General features: G+C 49.3%; 1 protein-coding gene across 3 annotated transcripts in view; it reads right to left on the reverse strand.

The window, feature by feature from the left end:
- Positions 1–14,703, reverse strand: part of Anxa6 (annexin A6) — a 50,831-nt gene that overhangs the window by 22,798 nt on the left and 13,330 nt on the right. For all 3 annotated transcript variants that reach the window (XM_055602776.1, XM_055602775.1, XM_055602774.1), the window contains exons 3-9: positions 8,667–8,757; positions 6,611–6,705; positions 5,832–5,945; positions 4,186–4,276; positions 2,928–3,007; positions 1,013–1,069; positions 332–425 (exon numbers count right to left, since the gene is read on the reverse strand). In XM_055602776.1, the coding sequence (XP_055458751.1) occupies positions 332–425; positions 1,013–1,069; positions 2,928–3,007; positions 4,186–4,276; positions 5,832–5,945; positions 6,611–6,705; positions 8,667–8,757 (622 nt within the window). The remainder of the gene's footprint in view (positions 1–331; positions 426–1,012; positions 1,070–2,927; positions 3,008–4,185; positions 4,277–5,831; positions 5,946–6,610; positions 6,706–8,666; positions 8,758–14,703) is intronic.

Below are 14,703 nucleotides of genomic sequence, written 5' to 3' on the forward strand. Positions count from 1 at the left end.
CAGTGTTGCCATAGCAACAAGGAAAGAACAGAGACTCTTGGAAGGGATGGTGTAATTGCCGGGAGTCAAATGCTAGCAGGAGGCTGAGGCTGGCACTTTGGTGTGGGGGCTGGGAGGTGACACAGTTGTGTCATGTGTGCTGTGCAGGACCCTTATCTTGAGACAGGGCTAGTACTGGCCTGATAATGACTTAGGTAAGCAACGACCCCACCCACAACAAGGCTAGCGTTTGGTTTGGAGATGACGTGGCTCCTGAGCACGGAGCACCGTCAGTAGAAAAGGAAAAGAGAGCGGTTCTCGGCGTCACCTGAGATGGTTTTCAAGAACTCACCCAACCGTAGGTGCTGTTTGCTACGGTTTCCCAGGATATAAATGAACTGGGCCTCGTCTGTTCCCCATTTCAGTTCCCCTGCCTCATACAGGTCCTGAGAAAGAAGAAATGGGAGACTTAACAGAACAAACCTGAAGGAAACAGGATGCATTGGCTAAGCCACTCAGAACGGCTGCTTGGTCCTGAACACGGCAGTTGCTGGTGACTCCTTCACCCTTGCACATTCCCATCCTCCTTTCTGTGGAAGCTCCCACAGCTCAATCTTTATTATCCCCTTTCTTCCAAAAACACCCCCGTGGTCTGTCAGATGAATGCTCTTTCCTTCTCTCCCTTCCCAAAGCTCCCATAGTTTCCTCTTTCTGTGTGTGTGGTGGAGGATGGTGTCAGAAGGTCAACCTCGGGTGTTGTTCCTCAGAGACTGTCCACCTTGGTTTTACCCCAAATGGTTTACCACCATTTTACCTCAAAACACTTGTGGATTTAACATGCTATGTTAAGTCCCCTCTGCTAGAAACCTAAATCCTTCTCCCGTTGAAGCCCTATAAAAGCCACACTGCAATTCAGGTATTTCTAGTGCTTGATAGAAAAGACTTCGCCTCTACCCCATCCCAAGGCCCCTGACCTCTCCCCTCCCATAAGGCTCCTGGCTGAGCCATGGCAAGCTCCATGAGCATCATTTACCTGGACATCCTGTTGGACCAAGTCCTCACTCACAACATCGTCATTCTCCCGGGTTCCCTGGAAGGAGAGACAAGGGAATGTGTATTTCCAATGTGTGGAGCCAGGGGGAGACCCAGGAGTGTGACTGAATCAGGAGAAATGCCCAACACTTATTTTGTATCGAGTCATAGGGAGCCTCTTTCCGACCAAATAGGAGTCCTGGGAATGACCCCAAGGTCCTTCTGGTACCTCTATCCCAGGGCAGCAAACAAAAGCCCTGGACTTTTGAAAACAGAGCTCTAGATGGCAAGACACTCTCTAGATCACTTCATGACAATAATGCCCAAGGAGTAAAAGATGGCACAAGGTTGCTCTACGTAGCTTTGTCTGGCCCAGAACTCATAGACCAGGTTGGCCTAGAATGTACACTGATCCTCTGCCTCTACCTCTCGAGGGCTAGAATTCTAGGCATGTAATCATATCCAACCTAGAACTGCTAATGTTAGGGTATCCCACTCCCCCTAACCCAAGAATTTACCCATGAGGATTTGGGACTTGGATCCTAAATTCTGAATTCCTAAGCCGTGAAATACTAATCTTCCTGATTCTTTTATTGCATTGCCCACGCCCTTGGCCCCACCCAGCAGAGGGAGCTTAGCAACTGGAAGATGCCTGAAGAGGAACTGGGCTAGTCATGCTGGGCTTTATACCTGCCAATGCCAGGCCTGCAGCTGGCCTCTTTCCTCTCACGTTTTAGGGGCTCAAATCCCTCATCTCTCTTGGGGACTGTGGCAGAGCTGGCATGTCTACAATCAGTGCCACCTCACTGTTAGTTTTGAGATGTGGAGGCAACATTCCCTGACTCCAAGCTGCAGGGCAGGAATCTCCTCACGTAACATTGGAAAGGAGGCAAAGGTCACACTTCCCCAATCCCGATAATTCCCTGGCTGGTTAACATGGGGTGCAGATTGTTAGGGTGACAGAAGGAGGCAAACTGGGGAAAAACAGTATACAGTGGGGAAGGGAATGACAAGAGTGGCAAGAAGGAACAGAGCAGTGGTCTGAGTCACATGCAAAGCTACAGATGGTTTGCACCTTGGGGTTGGAGTTCAGTCACAGCCATGCTTGTCCTTTTGGAATCGGTAGTCACAGCCTTCCTATAAGGCCAAGCAGACAAAGGACAGAGCAGGGCAGGCACAGGGGGACATGCCCTCCGGCCACCGCAGGCCTGTTGTAGCAAAAAAGTTTTTACAAGTCAAAGGAATCCAGAAATCTGGCCTTTGAATAGAATCTCCCCTTTGCCAAATATTAATAATCAACATAAAGTTGGTCTTTAAGATTTTAACGACGACATATATATGATCACGGTCGTATGTATGTGTAACATTAGAGGCACACACCACCATGTCTGGCTGTTTTGTGTGTTTTTCAAATGCACAGTGTAGAAAAAAGAAAGAAAAAAAAAAAACCAATCCAATACAGCAGGCTGGATTCAGTCATGGTGGCGTAGTTTATAGCCTCTTTAGAGCACCCCTTTCCCCCCATCAGATCAGAGAATCAGATTTTGGCTGCTGTAGGCAGTACAGGCAGGTCCCTGTGCACGGCTGAAGCAGCAGCCACAGAAGGGAAGAAGGGTGCATGAGGAGGGGGAAGAAGGCTGTGAGTGAGGCATCCAGGTCTCTGCAGGCCACAAGCCTGTATAAAGTAGGATGTTGGGATAAAGACAGACCAATGTATAGAGCCCAGGCTTCAGAGCCATCTCTCAGGCTCTAGAGGATGAGACAAATGTGACGGGCAGTGAAGAGGGCCATGGCGTAGAGGTGGTCTATATACTCTACAGCCCTCCTGGGCCACTTGTTTAAGAAGCAGTTAAAGGTGCCCATGGTGCACATGGGGAGAGCTGCAGAAATGGGCCTTGTACTGCACACAGACCTACCTGGAGCAGTACCACCAGCATCTTCTGGAAATGGCCAGAGGTGTCTCCAATGATGTCAGACTCCAGGTCGCGTTCATAGGCTGTGGAAGTAACACAGGGGATCTAATCTCATCCCCCAAAGCCTCCGGGATCCAGAACAGAGGCCCTTTGTTCTGCATCCCCACCCGCCCCATAAGATTAGCTATTGTTATGAACCCCAATCCAATCTGTATGGCTGCCATGAAAAGACACACGTGTCTCCTCATGGTGGCTGGCACTGGGACATGATGAAATGGAGTCTTCCTACTTCTGTCCCCTTGTGCCGCCCCTCTGTGTCATTGACCCCACCACGACAAAGGGTTCCTCCCACAGTGACAAGGGATCTGTCATAAAGCCCCTATCTGATTGTAAGACCAGTTTGTCGCTGGACTCCGAGGAAAAGATCACCTCTCTTTTGGCTACAAAGCCCTCCATAGTGCTAGCCTGCCCTCTACCTCCCCAGCCTCATTTGGGCCACCTAACTCATTTCTGCAGAGGAGTTTTTATGCTGTTGTTCCCTCTGCCAGAAGGACCATTTGCCTCCCCCTTCTCTATACAACAAGCTCCTCACTTCTTCTTAAGACAGGCTTTCTCTGACATAGGCCCTCTCTTGGGAAAGTCTGGCTCTTGTTCATTTCCTTTGTAAAATCTGACCGCTGTGTGTCATCATTATTTTTTCTCTGAGACTCATCATTATCTTATGAGTCTGCAAGTTCCAGCTGGCAGAGACTACACTGTTTTTATCTAACACCATTTCCTGAGAACCTGCATACTGTCCAGCACAGAACAGGTACTTATTGTATGGGTAAATGGAAATGGCCAAGCAGATGGATAGATGAGTGGGTGAGTAGATGGATAGGTGGGTATGTGAACTGGAAGATAGATGGGTGTTAGATGGATGGATGAACAGTAGGTAGATGGTAGATGGAAGAATAGGTAGATGGGTAGGTGGTGAACGATGGGCAGATATCAGATGGATGAGTTGATGGATGATGCGTGGGTGGGTAGATGGTGAATGGATGGATGAGTGAGTGGATTGGTGATGGATGGATGTGAGAGGAGATAATGGATGTTGGATAGATGGGTGGGGTAGTGTGATGATGGATACAGAGGGGTGGGTGGATGGAAGAGTGGATGGATTCCAGATGGTTAGTGGGATGGATAGGTCAGAAGGAAGGCGGATGGTAGTCTTGCTGTCTCTCCACCCTTGCAGGCTGAGTGTCCTTCCTGTCCATCTCACCGTCTTTGTATGCGGCCACCAGCTGGTGGATCTGCTCATTGGTCCGGGAAGCCAAAATCTCAATGAGGCACTTCTCATCTGTGCCGATGCCCTGCAGGAGAGAAGGAACATGTGGGACAGAGCAGGATGGGAAGTCCTTAACCACAGGGGAGCTCAGAGCAGCCTGGATAGTGACACCGCCTGCACCCAGGGTGTCTTCCGCTCAGCTCTTCAGCAACATTTGGGAGATACCACACTGAGACTCAAGGCATGGGTTCTGGCTCCACCTGTACAGCTCCACCTGTACAGTACTATCACGACTTCTCACTAAGAGATCTTGGGGCTAAGGATGTGGCTCAGTTGGTACAGTGCTTGTCTGACGTGCAATAAGGCCCCAAGTTTGACCCAGCACTGCACAAAAACAGGCATGGGAGGCACACAGCTCTAGTCCCAGCACTTGGGAGATAGGGGTGGAAGGCTTACGAGTTCAAAGCCAGCCTGGGCTACATGATACCCTGACTCAATAAATAACAAAAAAAAAAAAAAAAAAAAAAAAAAATCAGTACAATCCTGTATTTCTTTACACCCTCCTAGAAAATCACAACAGAAAGCAAAGTGGGCCATCAGTGCATTCCGTGGAACCATCTGCGGAGACTATGACAGGGTTGGACATTCCTGCCGTCTTAGCACAAGTCCACGAAGCCTGATGGGAAAATAGAGCCTCAATGTGCATTGACACAGTTCAGTCCCAGGAGGACACGGTGTTTATTAAGTCTAACTGGGTGATCTTTGAATGCATTTTTCCAGTTACCCATCCAGCGAAGGAAACATGCCAGCACCTTGTACGTAAAACAAACATTTATAAAACCTTCAGCAACAACAGCAGCGATGATGACCTTATCTTTCTGGCCACAGTTTTCTCATCTGTAAGGTGGGGAAGCTCTTTGTTGCTCTGCCGAGTTCTGAGGCACACTGAGAAGGCGGCAACTTCTCACGTGGCCCCATGCGTATCCACACGAGAACGAGTTCATGTGTGGGAACTCAATGGTGGCAGAGGCCATAGGCTTCATAAACCGTAAAGTGCCTGATATAATCAAAGGCTTTTGTGTACATTTTTTTTTTTAGGGTGCTAGGGATGAAGCCCAGAGCTTTACCCATGCAAGCAGGCATTCTATCACTGAAGTCACACACCCTAAATCGGGGGCTTTGCGCGCGCAGAAGTTAAGAGGTCAACTTCAGGGGTCTTCCTTTATCACTCTCCATCTTAGTTTTTCAACCAGGGCCTGTTACTAAACCTGGAGCTTGCTGTTCTCATCAGACTCAGAGTCTAACACCCAGCGTCTTGCAATGACAAATTTTCATTTGCTGTCAGCTTATGCTGTGCTGTATAGCATTTGTCTCCACGTCTCCACTTTCCCAGGACTATAAATCCTGGCAGGGGGGATTGAGACCAAGGCCCCATTTTATAAGGCCTACTTTCCCCTAGCGTCTGTCCACATCTGCCAGGCTGGAGAAGGCTAGGGAGCCCTTCTGGGACAGGCTGCCTCTTGAAGCAGGACACGTCTGCTGGGCGAGCAGGGGCTGATCGGAAGCAAGTGGTAAAGCCCAGAACTTCCCCACCGCCCACATCTGCACCCCTGTTGCACGCCTAAGCCCAGGCGTCTTACCGAGATGGCGTCTTTAATCTCTTTGGCATCGCAATAGGCAAGCGGCCTCATCAGGTTTACTATCAGGCGCTCAAACTTCCCTGTCAACTCGTACTTCAGGTCTGCGATGAGGTCCTGAAGGTGGGGGAGGACCATGGTTGGAACAAGGGATAAGTGAGTCCTTTCTCTGCCCAGTCCAAGGCTTAGTCACCTTGCTGAATCCTGCTCTCGGGAGGAAATGCTGCCATTGTCCCTTAGCGAAGACTCTAGACTCTCAGCCTTCCTAATGCTGCCCCCCTTTAACGCTGTTCCTCATGTTGTGGTGACCTCCAACCACAAAATTATTTTCATTGCTACTTTATAACTGTAATAGTTTTGGAGACAGAGGTTTTGCCAGGGGGTCACGACCCACGACCCACCGGCTAAGTGGTTCTCAGAACCACTGAGAGCCACTGCTCTCTCAGGCCACTGCTCCAAGTCATGCAGGTAGCAAGTGGACAGTACCAGTTCAAGCCCCCAACCCTGCCCTTCCCTACTGCTGTCTGTTCCCACTCTCTGTCTCTCCCAGAATCTGGGAGTGTAGAGAGTTGGCCACGGCACAGGTCTGCTTTCTCAGAGCAGGCCCGACACCTGGAGAGTGCCAAGGGCAAGGTACTCAGATGACATGTGAGGGACAAGTAGGAACAGAGGAAGAAGAGCCGGCATGCAGGCAGGGCCGGAGAAGAGTGCTGGGGAAGGATCCTGAATAACAAGACAGGGAGCTTCCTTTCCACATTGGCCCTCTGGCTGCCATTACTTGCCTTGCCATAGAGGGACTTGTAACTCTGACAGATCTCCTGCCTCTGCTTGTTGCTGCGGGAGGTGATCAGCTCCAGGATGGCCTCCTTGTCACTGCCTAGAAGAGTTGAGGACACTTGTTGTTAGTGAGTAAGACAAGGTGGTACCCTCAGGTTCCATGTTAACGTGCCTTCAAAATGTAGTTCTGTTTTCCACCAAAGCTTCATGATGCAAGCGGAGCATTCCCAGAGGTACTTCTGTCACTTCAAAGTGAGCATGTGAGCTAGGTGGCGGTGGCTGGCGCATGCCCTTAATCCCAGCACTAGGGAGGCAGAAGAAGGTGGATTTCTGAGTTTAAGGCCAGCCTGGCATGGTCTACAGAGTGAGTTCCAGGACAGCCAGGGCTACACAGAAAAACTCTGCCTCAACAAAAAACAAAACAAAACAAAACGAAACAAAACAAAACAAAAGGTAAGCATGCTTGAGACTGTACTCCTAACATGAGCACACTCAGGAATGGGACTGTGGGTCTGTGATCTGTACAGCCCCACATTAAAATCCCCGTGCTTGGTTTGTTCAGCGAGAGCTCTGGCTTGGAAATGACTGCCAGGCTGTCTTGACTGCTGTAGGTAATGAGTCTTCTCCCACGCTAGTCTCTATTATGCTTATTCCAACTTCCCCTCAACAAGATACAAGTCTCCTGCATTTGGTTACACTGTCAAGGGTAACCCAGCCTCCCACCCCACCCCCATCCCCCCAAAGCTGTTTCCTTATAGCTCCAGCAGGAAACAGCAGAAGCCATCCCAGCTCAACAAAGAGGTGATAGTAGTGGTTCTCAACCTGTGGGTCGTCACCCTTGCAGGGGGGTGGCATATCAGCTATTTACATTACAATTCTTAACAGTAGCAAAATCACAGTTACAAAGTAGCAATGGAAAAACAAACAAACAAACAAAAACAAAGTAGCAATGGAAATAGCTTTATGGTTGAGCATCACCTCAACATGTGGAACTGTATTGAAGGATCAAAGCACTAGGAAGGTTGAGAACCACTGGTCTTAAGGAACTTCTAAGTCCCCACACAGAGCCAGTCATTGCATTCACAACACCTAAGCTCAGAGGGTCCCTGATTGAGCTCTCTGAGCGACAAATGAGATGGGTAAGGATTTCCAAAAGGCCTCACAGTACACATGACTTAGAAAAACCCAGGTGCCCTAATGCCCAGCACAGTGTTCTTTCAACTGCAGGCAAACAAAGGTAGCAAAGGTCAGTGGTCACCCCGAAGAAAGGGGAGTTCACCAGGAGGGCACCAACTGGCCAAGGTTTCCAGCTACACTAACCAGGCCCATTCCTTAAGCCCAGGTCTATGGGTGAGGCATCAGTATTCTTTATCACTCTTTAGTAGTTTGACATTTTATTGTAAATTTATTAAAATATAAAAAGAGGCTTTTTTTTTTTTTTAGATTAAATAAGCTAGTCACAGGGATCAGATGCAAAGTACTTATCTAGCATTGGTGAGGTCCCAGGCACAATCCCCAGCAACAGGACAAAACAAAACAAAACAAAACAAAAGTACATTGCAACATCCCAGGCATCCCCCCTCCCCCACTGCTGCTGAGTAGTCTCCCATGGAAAGGAGATAATCTCTCAAGGATGGTGGAGGAAGGCCCTCAAGATTTAGAAGCTCATGAAATCTATAAGGCTTGGACGCTCAGGGGCTGATACGTGGACCCTAAGGCTCCTCCCCAAGACTATTAAAGTAGGAACAATGGCTGGGGAGAGGTGAGGCTGTCTGGTGGAGCTGTCTGGAAGCTGGGCAGAGGGCGCTAAGGTTGTAGCTTTCCTGAGTTGTCACCCATGAGTGGGTTTTTCCTTTTTTTTTTTTTTAGTTCTTAAGTTTTGTAACTGTTTTGAGGTGACCTATGTTCCTGTAAATAACCCCAGTGAACACACTGGCTCATCAAACTCGATGGGCAGAATGGTTTCTTGGGTTTGTTGTTGGTGCCCTAGCTGGGTAGGCCGAGTCTTCCACGCACTCCTCCCCTCCCCGCAGGGCCCGCTGCCAGGTAGCCCACACCCACCGAAGCCCTTCATGGCTGTGTACAGAGCCTCGGCATCCTGGTTTGCGTCGAAGTCTGGGAAGTCATGGATGGAACCTCGGTACATGGCGCCCTGTGGAGAGAGAAGCGGAGGCTGAGTTTTGACCTTTGACCCAAGACCCTGGCTCGGTTCTGTTCCCCAGAGGAAAAACAAGTGCTGAGGTCACCTGGAAAGGGTGTGGCGGACTCTTCTGGACTACCAGCCTGCTCAAAGGACAGGGCCATTCCTGTGGCCAAGGCTCACAGCCCTTCATTACCTGGCACCACCAGAAGAGGTTAAAAGTCTGGCTGAGTGGTAGACTGGAAGCGATCCCTGTGAATGACAAGAGCTCCCCTTCCCCACCTGTGGTGTGGTGGTGATGTGTGGTAGGTAGAGGTCAAAGGTCAGCCATAGGTATTGTTTCTCAGGCATCCCCTACCTTGTTGTTGTTTTTTTTTTTTTTTTTTTTTTTTTTATTATTTGTTGGTATGTTTGTTTTGAGATGGGGTCTGGCTGTGTGGCCCTGATTGGCCTGGAACCGCTATGTAGACCACACTGGCCTTGAACTCAGGTTCTCAGGCTGGTGCTATGAGCATCTTCACCCTCCGAGATCTTGCCAGACCATTCCTCTTGTTGTTGTTTTGGGTTTTTTGAGACAGGGTCTTTCTACATAGCCCCCGACTGTCCGGGAACTCACCATGTAGACCTACGCATGTCTCGAAGTCACAAAGATCCACCTGCCTCTGCTGGGATTAAAGGAGTACACCACCACACCTGGCTCGCCTTACTTTTTGAGACAGGGTCTCTCGGCGGCCTGGGCTCACCTATCTCTCACAGGTGGCCTGTGTCTGCCTGTCCAGCACTGTACTCCCATGCTCTTTTGGGGTGCCCGTGGGTGGGGGAGCCGGATTCTGGAGCTTGAACTAATGTTTTACCTAGCAGGTACTTTACTGTCTGAGCCATCTCTCCCTAGCACTCCTGGTTTTTTTGTTTGTTTGTTTGTTTGCTTTTTTTTTTTGCAGTACTTTACACTATACAAAGCTTTTCATCTCTATTAATACAATTATATTAGCAAGTGTTTAAGGTTAGTGCGAGTGTTTAAGGTTAACCAAACCCTGGGAAGGAGTCCCACAGACCCCAACCCTTTTCCCTGCTCCCCTCTGTCCTCAGCAGTACAAACTTCATAGCCGCCAGCTACTCAAGGGGACCCAGAACTGTTTTCAAGTTCAATGCCAAGAGGAGCACTGGTCCTGGGGGCCCGGTAAACTGAGCTGTGAACTGGTATCTGAGGACAAGCTGGCAGGGTCCTTGCAGGCCAGGAGAGGAGGGCAGAGAGCCAAGAGACCTTAGACATCAGATCTAAGCTGAATGCACAATGGGTTACTTCACGGAAGAATCAGATGTGGGTCAGCCATACAGTATGGAGAAGTACGGGGTCTAAGAGAACCATGGTTGATTCCAATAGTCAAGGGGCTGTTACTGGGCAGACGCATGGCACGTAATCTGTGCCAGGCCCTAGGCCAAGGACTGAAGATTCAGGAAGAACAAAGAGCTAATTTTGTTGAGCCCCTCACCCAGTGGCAGAGATGGACCATAAATAGTAAACACCTAGAGAGAGACAAGTTACCTAAAGAGAGAGGCAAGTTACAGAGAAAAACGGCTAAACTCAATACCAGCTCCAAAAAGAGATTAGAAAAGGCTTTTTAGATGGAGGAGCGGCTGGAGGCAGAGGAGCAGCTGGAGTCCGAGGAGCCCACAGATTGTGCCTTCAAGGAGTAAGACATGGACAGGCAAAACACGAGTCCTCCCACAGTCCGTGTCTCCTGATGGCTCCTACCACAGGGCCCAGCCAGACATCTGTCTGTCCTCTGCCTTCGGTCACAGAAGCTGGCTCTTCAGAGGTATGCATGCGTGGGTGCAGGGCTGCTATTTAAAGCTCTCAAAGGGCGAGTGACCAGATAGGGACACAGACTTCTTCCCGCCATTCGTGAATCCCCTGCAACCCGATCTCAATCCTGGGCAAGGAAAGAGCAACAGGCCAGACAGAAGACCAGGCAAGGGATGGTGTATGCTGGCCCTACCTCCTGCCTTTGCTCGCTCTGCCCTCTTCAGTCCTTCTGAGGCCTGCTACATTTGCATTGGCATGGTGCCACCCTGGATAGTCTGACCCAGGGACCTGAGGTCCAGTGTCAGGCCTGGTCTGTACATGGTTCAGAGACTGATGAGAGGAGGCCCTCAAGTCCCTGTTATCAGAAAAAAGGCAGTACCTTCTAGAATTTTACAGCCTAACCATTTGGTGTTTCTCTCTATATCCTGGTCTAGCAGTATCAGAAAAGAATGCCTGCTTTGCAAAGAGTCTTAAAGAATTTTAGTCTAACCTTCCTCTTGATTTTTTTTTTTTTAATATAAGGTGTCACATAGCCAAGGCTAGTCTTGAACTCACTATGTAACCAAGGCTAACCTTGAACTCCTGATGGACCTGTCAGTGCCACATGAGTGCTGGGATTACAGGCATGTGACATCACATCTGGCTCTTTGATTCTTGACTCTACAGTACAGGCGCTGTAAAGAGCTATGGCTGCAAAGGAGAAAGTGGATCCCCACACCCAGCACAGGCTTAGCAGTGGAGACCAGAAAGGGCTTGCTAGCGGTAACTGAGTTGAATGAAGAAATGAAGATATTCTCCTTTGAGGTAGAGAATGCTAAAGAGGGATGCAGGCAGGGGAGGGCGCAGCCTGACTCCTTAGCATGGATCATCAAATAGCCTAGAGCTTCTTCCTCAGCTAGTGATGCCCGCCTGCCTCTCCTTGAAGACTAAACATGGGTTATTATATAATATACTGTTATATAATATTATATTATTATCTGCTTCCCCTGCTGGGATGGCAGCTTTCAGAGACCTGTTTCTCTTTGTGCCATGCTGACTCACTTTCAAGCTATACACAGGCGCCACCAGCACCCCACCATGCCTAGACCCCAAAGGCTTCTCCAACACAGACTCTCGTTTCCAGGGAAACTAGAGCCACCCACTTATCCACCAGTCATCCATTAGCTTATCCACCACCTATCTACCCATCTGTCCATTTATGCTGCAATCTATCCTTCCATCCACTTATCTGTCTGTTCTTCTGTCCATGAATCTGTCGGTCTGCCTATCTGCCATTCCATCGACCCATTTACCAAGCTACCCATTGACCTATCCACATGCCTATCCATCCACCCAACTATCCACCATCCACCCATCTACCAGCACTCACATGCATCCATCCATTTCTCACTGAGAACCTACTAAGTGCTGAGCCCAGGGACCTGAAAGAGCTCGCAGTCCTGTGGGAGCTGTACAGTAGCACATGCAACCACGATCCAGTCAGTTAAGTCCAGTCCAGGGGCTGGAGAAGAAGCCCTGTGGAGGCTGGGACTGCACTTGTCTTACTCACTGATGTATTTCCAGCCCCTAGCACTGGACCTAGCAAAGTGGTTCTCAGTTGTGGTCACGACCCCTTTGGGGGGGGTTGAACGATCATAGAGATCGAATATCAGATATCCTGCATATCATATTTTATATTACTATTCCCAACAGTAGCAAAATTACAGTTATGAAGTAGCAGTGGAAACAATTTTATGGTTGGGGGTCACCACAACACAAGGAATTATATTAAAGGGTCACACACCGCATTAGGCAGGTTGAGAACCACTGACCTAGGACATCTGGGTATTTGCTTCAGAAAGAGAGGAGTGGATTACTGAGAGTACATGCTGAGCAGATAGGAGCTGACTTCCTGGAGATGACGTCTGAGTTCCTGTAAGTTCTACAGGATGAGTAACTGCTGCCCTCTGTGCCGGGGAGAGAGGCCTGCCGTACAGTGAGGACATTGGGGAGGGGAAGCCCAGGTTACAGTGCTTAGAAGCTGATGCCCAGAGTCTGAAAACTCATGTGGGGTGCAATGATCATGAAGCGGAAGATAGAGTGGCAATGATATCGAGAGGCCGCTCTGGGCATACCTCCTACGTCAGGGCACGGGCAGAGCAAGGCTCTCGCGCCTGGCATTGTTGTCCCTTTCCATTGAACAGAGATTCTCCTCAGGGTCCTGTCTCCAGGGTTTGGCTCTTATTTTGTTTATTTCATTTTTTTATTTAGGAAGTTTAACTATGCAACCCATCTTCTGTGTAGGTTAGAAGCATTCAAGCTGCAGCAGTTTTGAACTGATACCTTTCTCAAGGTCAGTAGTAAGGATGCCTTAGTTACTTTTCTGTTGCTGTGATAAAATACTTTGAACAAAAGCAATTTAAGGGAGAGGGGGCTTATTCTGACTCATGGTTCAAGAGTGCAGTCCATCATGATGGAGAAGTTAGGGCGGCAGCTGGTCATACTGCTTCCACTGTTACGAAGCAGAGAGCAAAATGGTGGTGGCACATGCCTGTAAACCCAGCACCCAGGGAGGCAGAGGTAGGCATATCTCTGTGAGTTTGAGGCCAGCATGCGCTACAAAGTGAGTCCAGGATAGCCAAGGCTACACAGAGAAACCCTGTCTCAAAAAAAAAAAAAAAAAAAAAGTAGAGAACAATGAGAGCTTGTGCTTAGCTCACTTTCTCCTTTTTATACAGCCTAGAAACTCAGCCTAGGGAATGGCACTACCCATAATGGGTAGGCCTTCCTACTGTCAATTAACCTAATTATGATAATCCTCCCAAACAGGGCATGGTGGCACACTCCTTTAATCCCAGAACTTGGGAGGACAGCCTGGTCCAAACAGTGAGTTCCAGGCCAGTCAAAGCCACATAGCAAGACAAAACCTTGTCTCATTTTTAAGATGCTGGTGGGGAGGGGGAGGAAGAATCCTCCCCTAGGCATAACAAGAGGACCATTTCCTAGGTGGCTCTAGATCTCATCAAGCTGACAACTGAGATTACTCATTACTGGAGATGTGTCAGAGGTAACAAGTGCCAAGACAGATTCTGAGAAGGTTCCTGAAAGCTCACAGTCAGCTCTTCTGCAGCCTGGGCAGGTGCCTCTCGTGTTTCCCCAGCCCCTGTAGGAGGCAGTTTTCAATCCTATGACCTTAGAGAGCTTGGGCATCTGAGGCAGAAGACAGAGCACCAGGTATGCGTTCCTGCCTACTGTGGATATTTCGTCTCTGCCCTTCTTCCTCCATGGATGGTGAGGGTGGGCTCTGGTGCTGTTTGGGCTGAAGATGAAACAGTCAGTGTGACACTGGGGAAAGATGGCTAATGGCCTACACAGGCTAAAGTATTCATGGAGAAGCAAGCTAAGAGAGCATCTAGTCCAGTGTCCCATGTAGCGCTCTGCTCAAGGACCCTATCTTTTCAGTGCTGGCCTGCCAGCCCTGTGCTCCCATCACGGGCACTGTAAGCAAAGTGGCACTTAGCCTTAGCCGTTAACATAAAGATAAAGAAACAGTTCCCCCAGAACATCTGGGCTGAGCTCCCACAGGTCATGACTCGCCCCATTGTGGGAAGTTTACGCGCCTAAACGCCACCTGTGCAGCCGCCCAAGCCACCTGTAATCAGACTGTCACACCCCATTCGGGCAGGATCCTGGATGCAGATAACCAAGATGGAGGGAGTGGAGAGAAAAGAGCTTTCCACCCTGAAATATTTAACAGGCCCTGTTGTCAGGTGGTGAGCAGCCTGGGCCCTGGGGGCTTCCACCTGTGAGGCCCCACCCCAGCTGCTGCAGGTGTCCTGGGCCTTCTTAGAGCAAAGATAAACATCCCCTAGACAGACGATTGGCGCAGAGAGTAACCATAACCATCTCTGAAGCCCACTTCATCCTGCAGCTGCTAGGGTCCCAGGACATGCACACACTCTCTCTCTGTCTACAAAGTGTTTTATTATTGTTATTATTATTATTATTTGTTCCCCCCCCCCAAGGTGTCTCTGTCCTGGAACTCACTTTGTAGTCCAGGCTGGCCTCGAACTCACACAGATCAGCCTGCCTCTGCCTCCCTGAGTCCCGAGATTAAAGGCGTGTATTGCCACGCCCAGCCTGCAAAGCCCTTTTATATTCATTATTGCATT

Source organism: Psammomys obesus, unplaced genomic scaffold (genome assembly GCF_907164565.1).
Source record: "Psammomys obesus unplaced genomic scaffold, mPsaObe1.curated_primary_1811, whole genome shotgun sequence".
Lineage (NCBI taxonomy): Eukaryota > Metazoa > Chordata > Mammalia > Rodentia > Muridae > Psammomys > Psammomys obesus.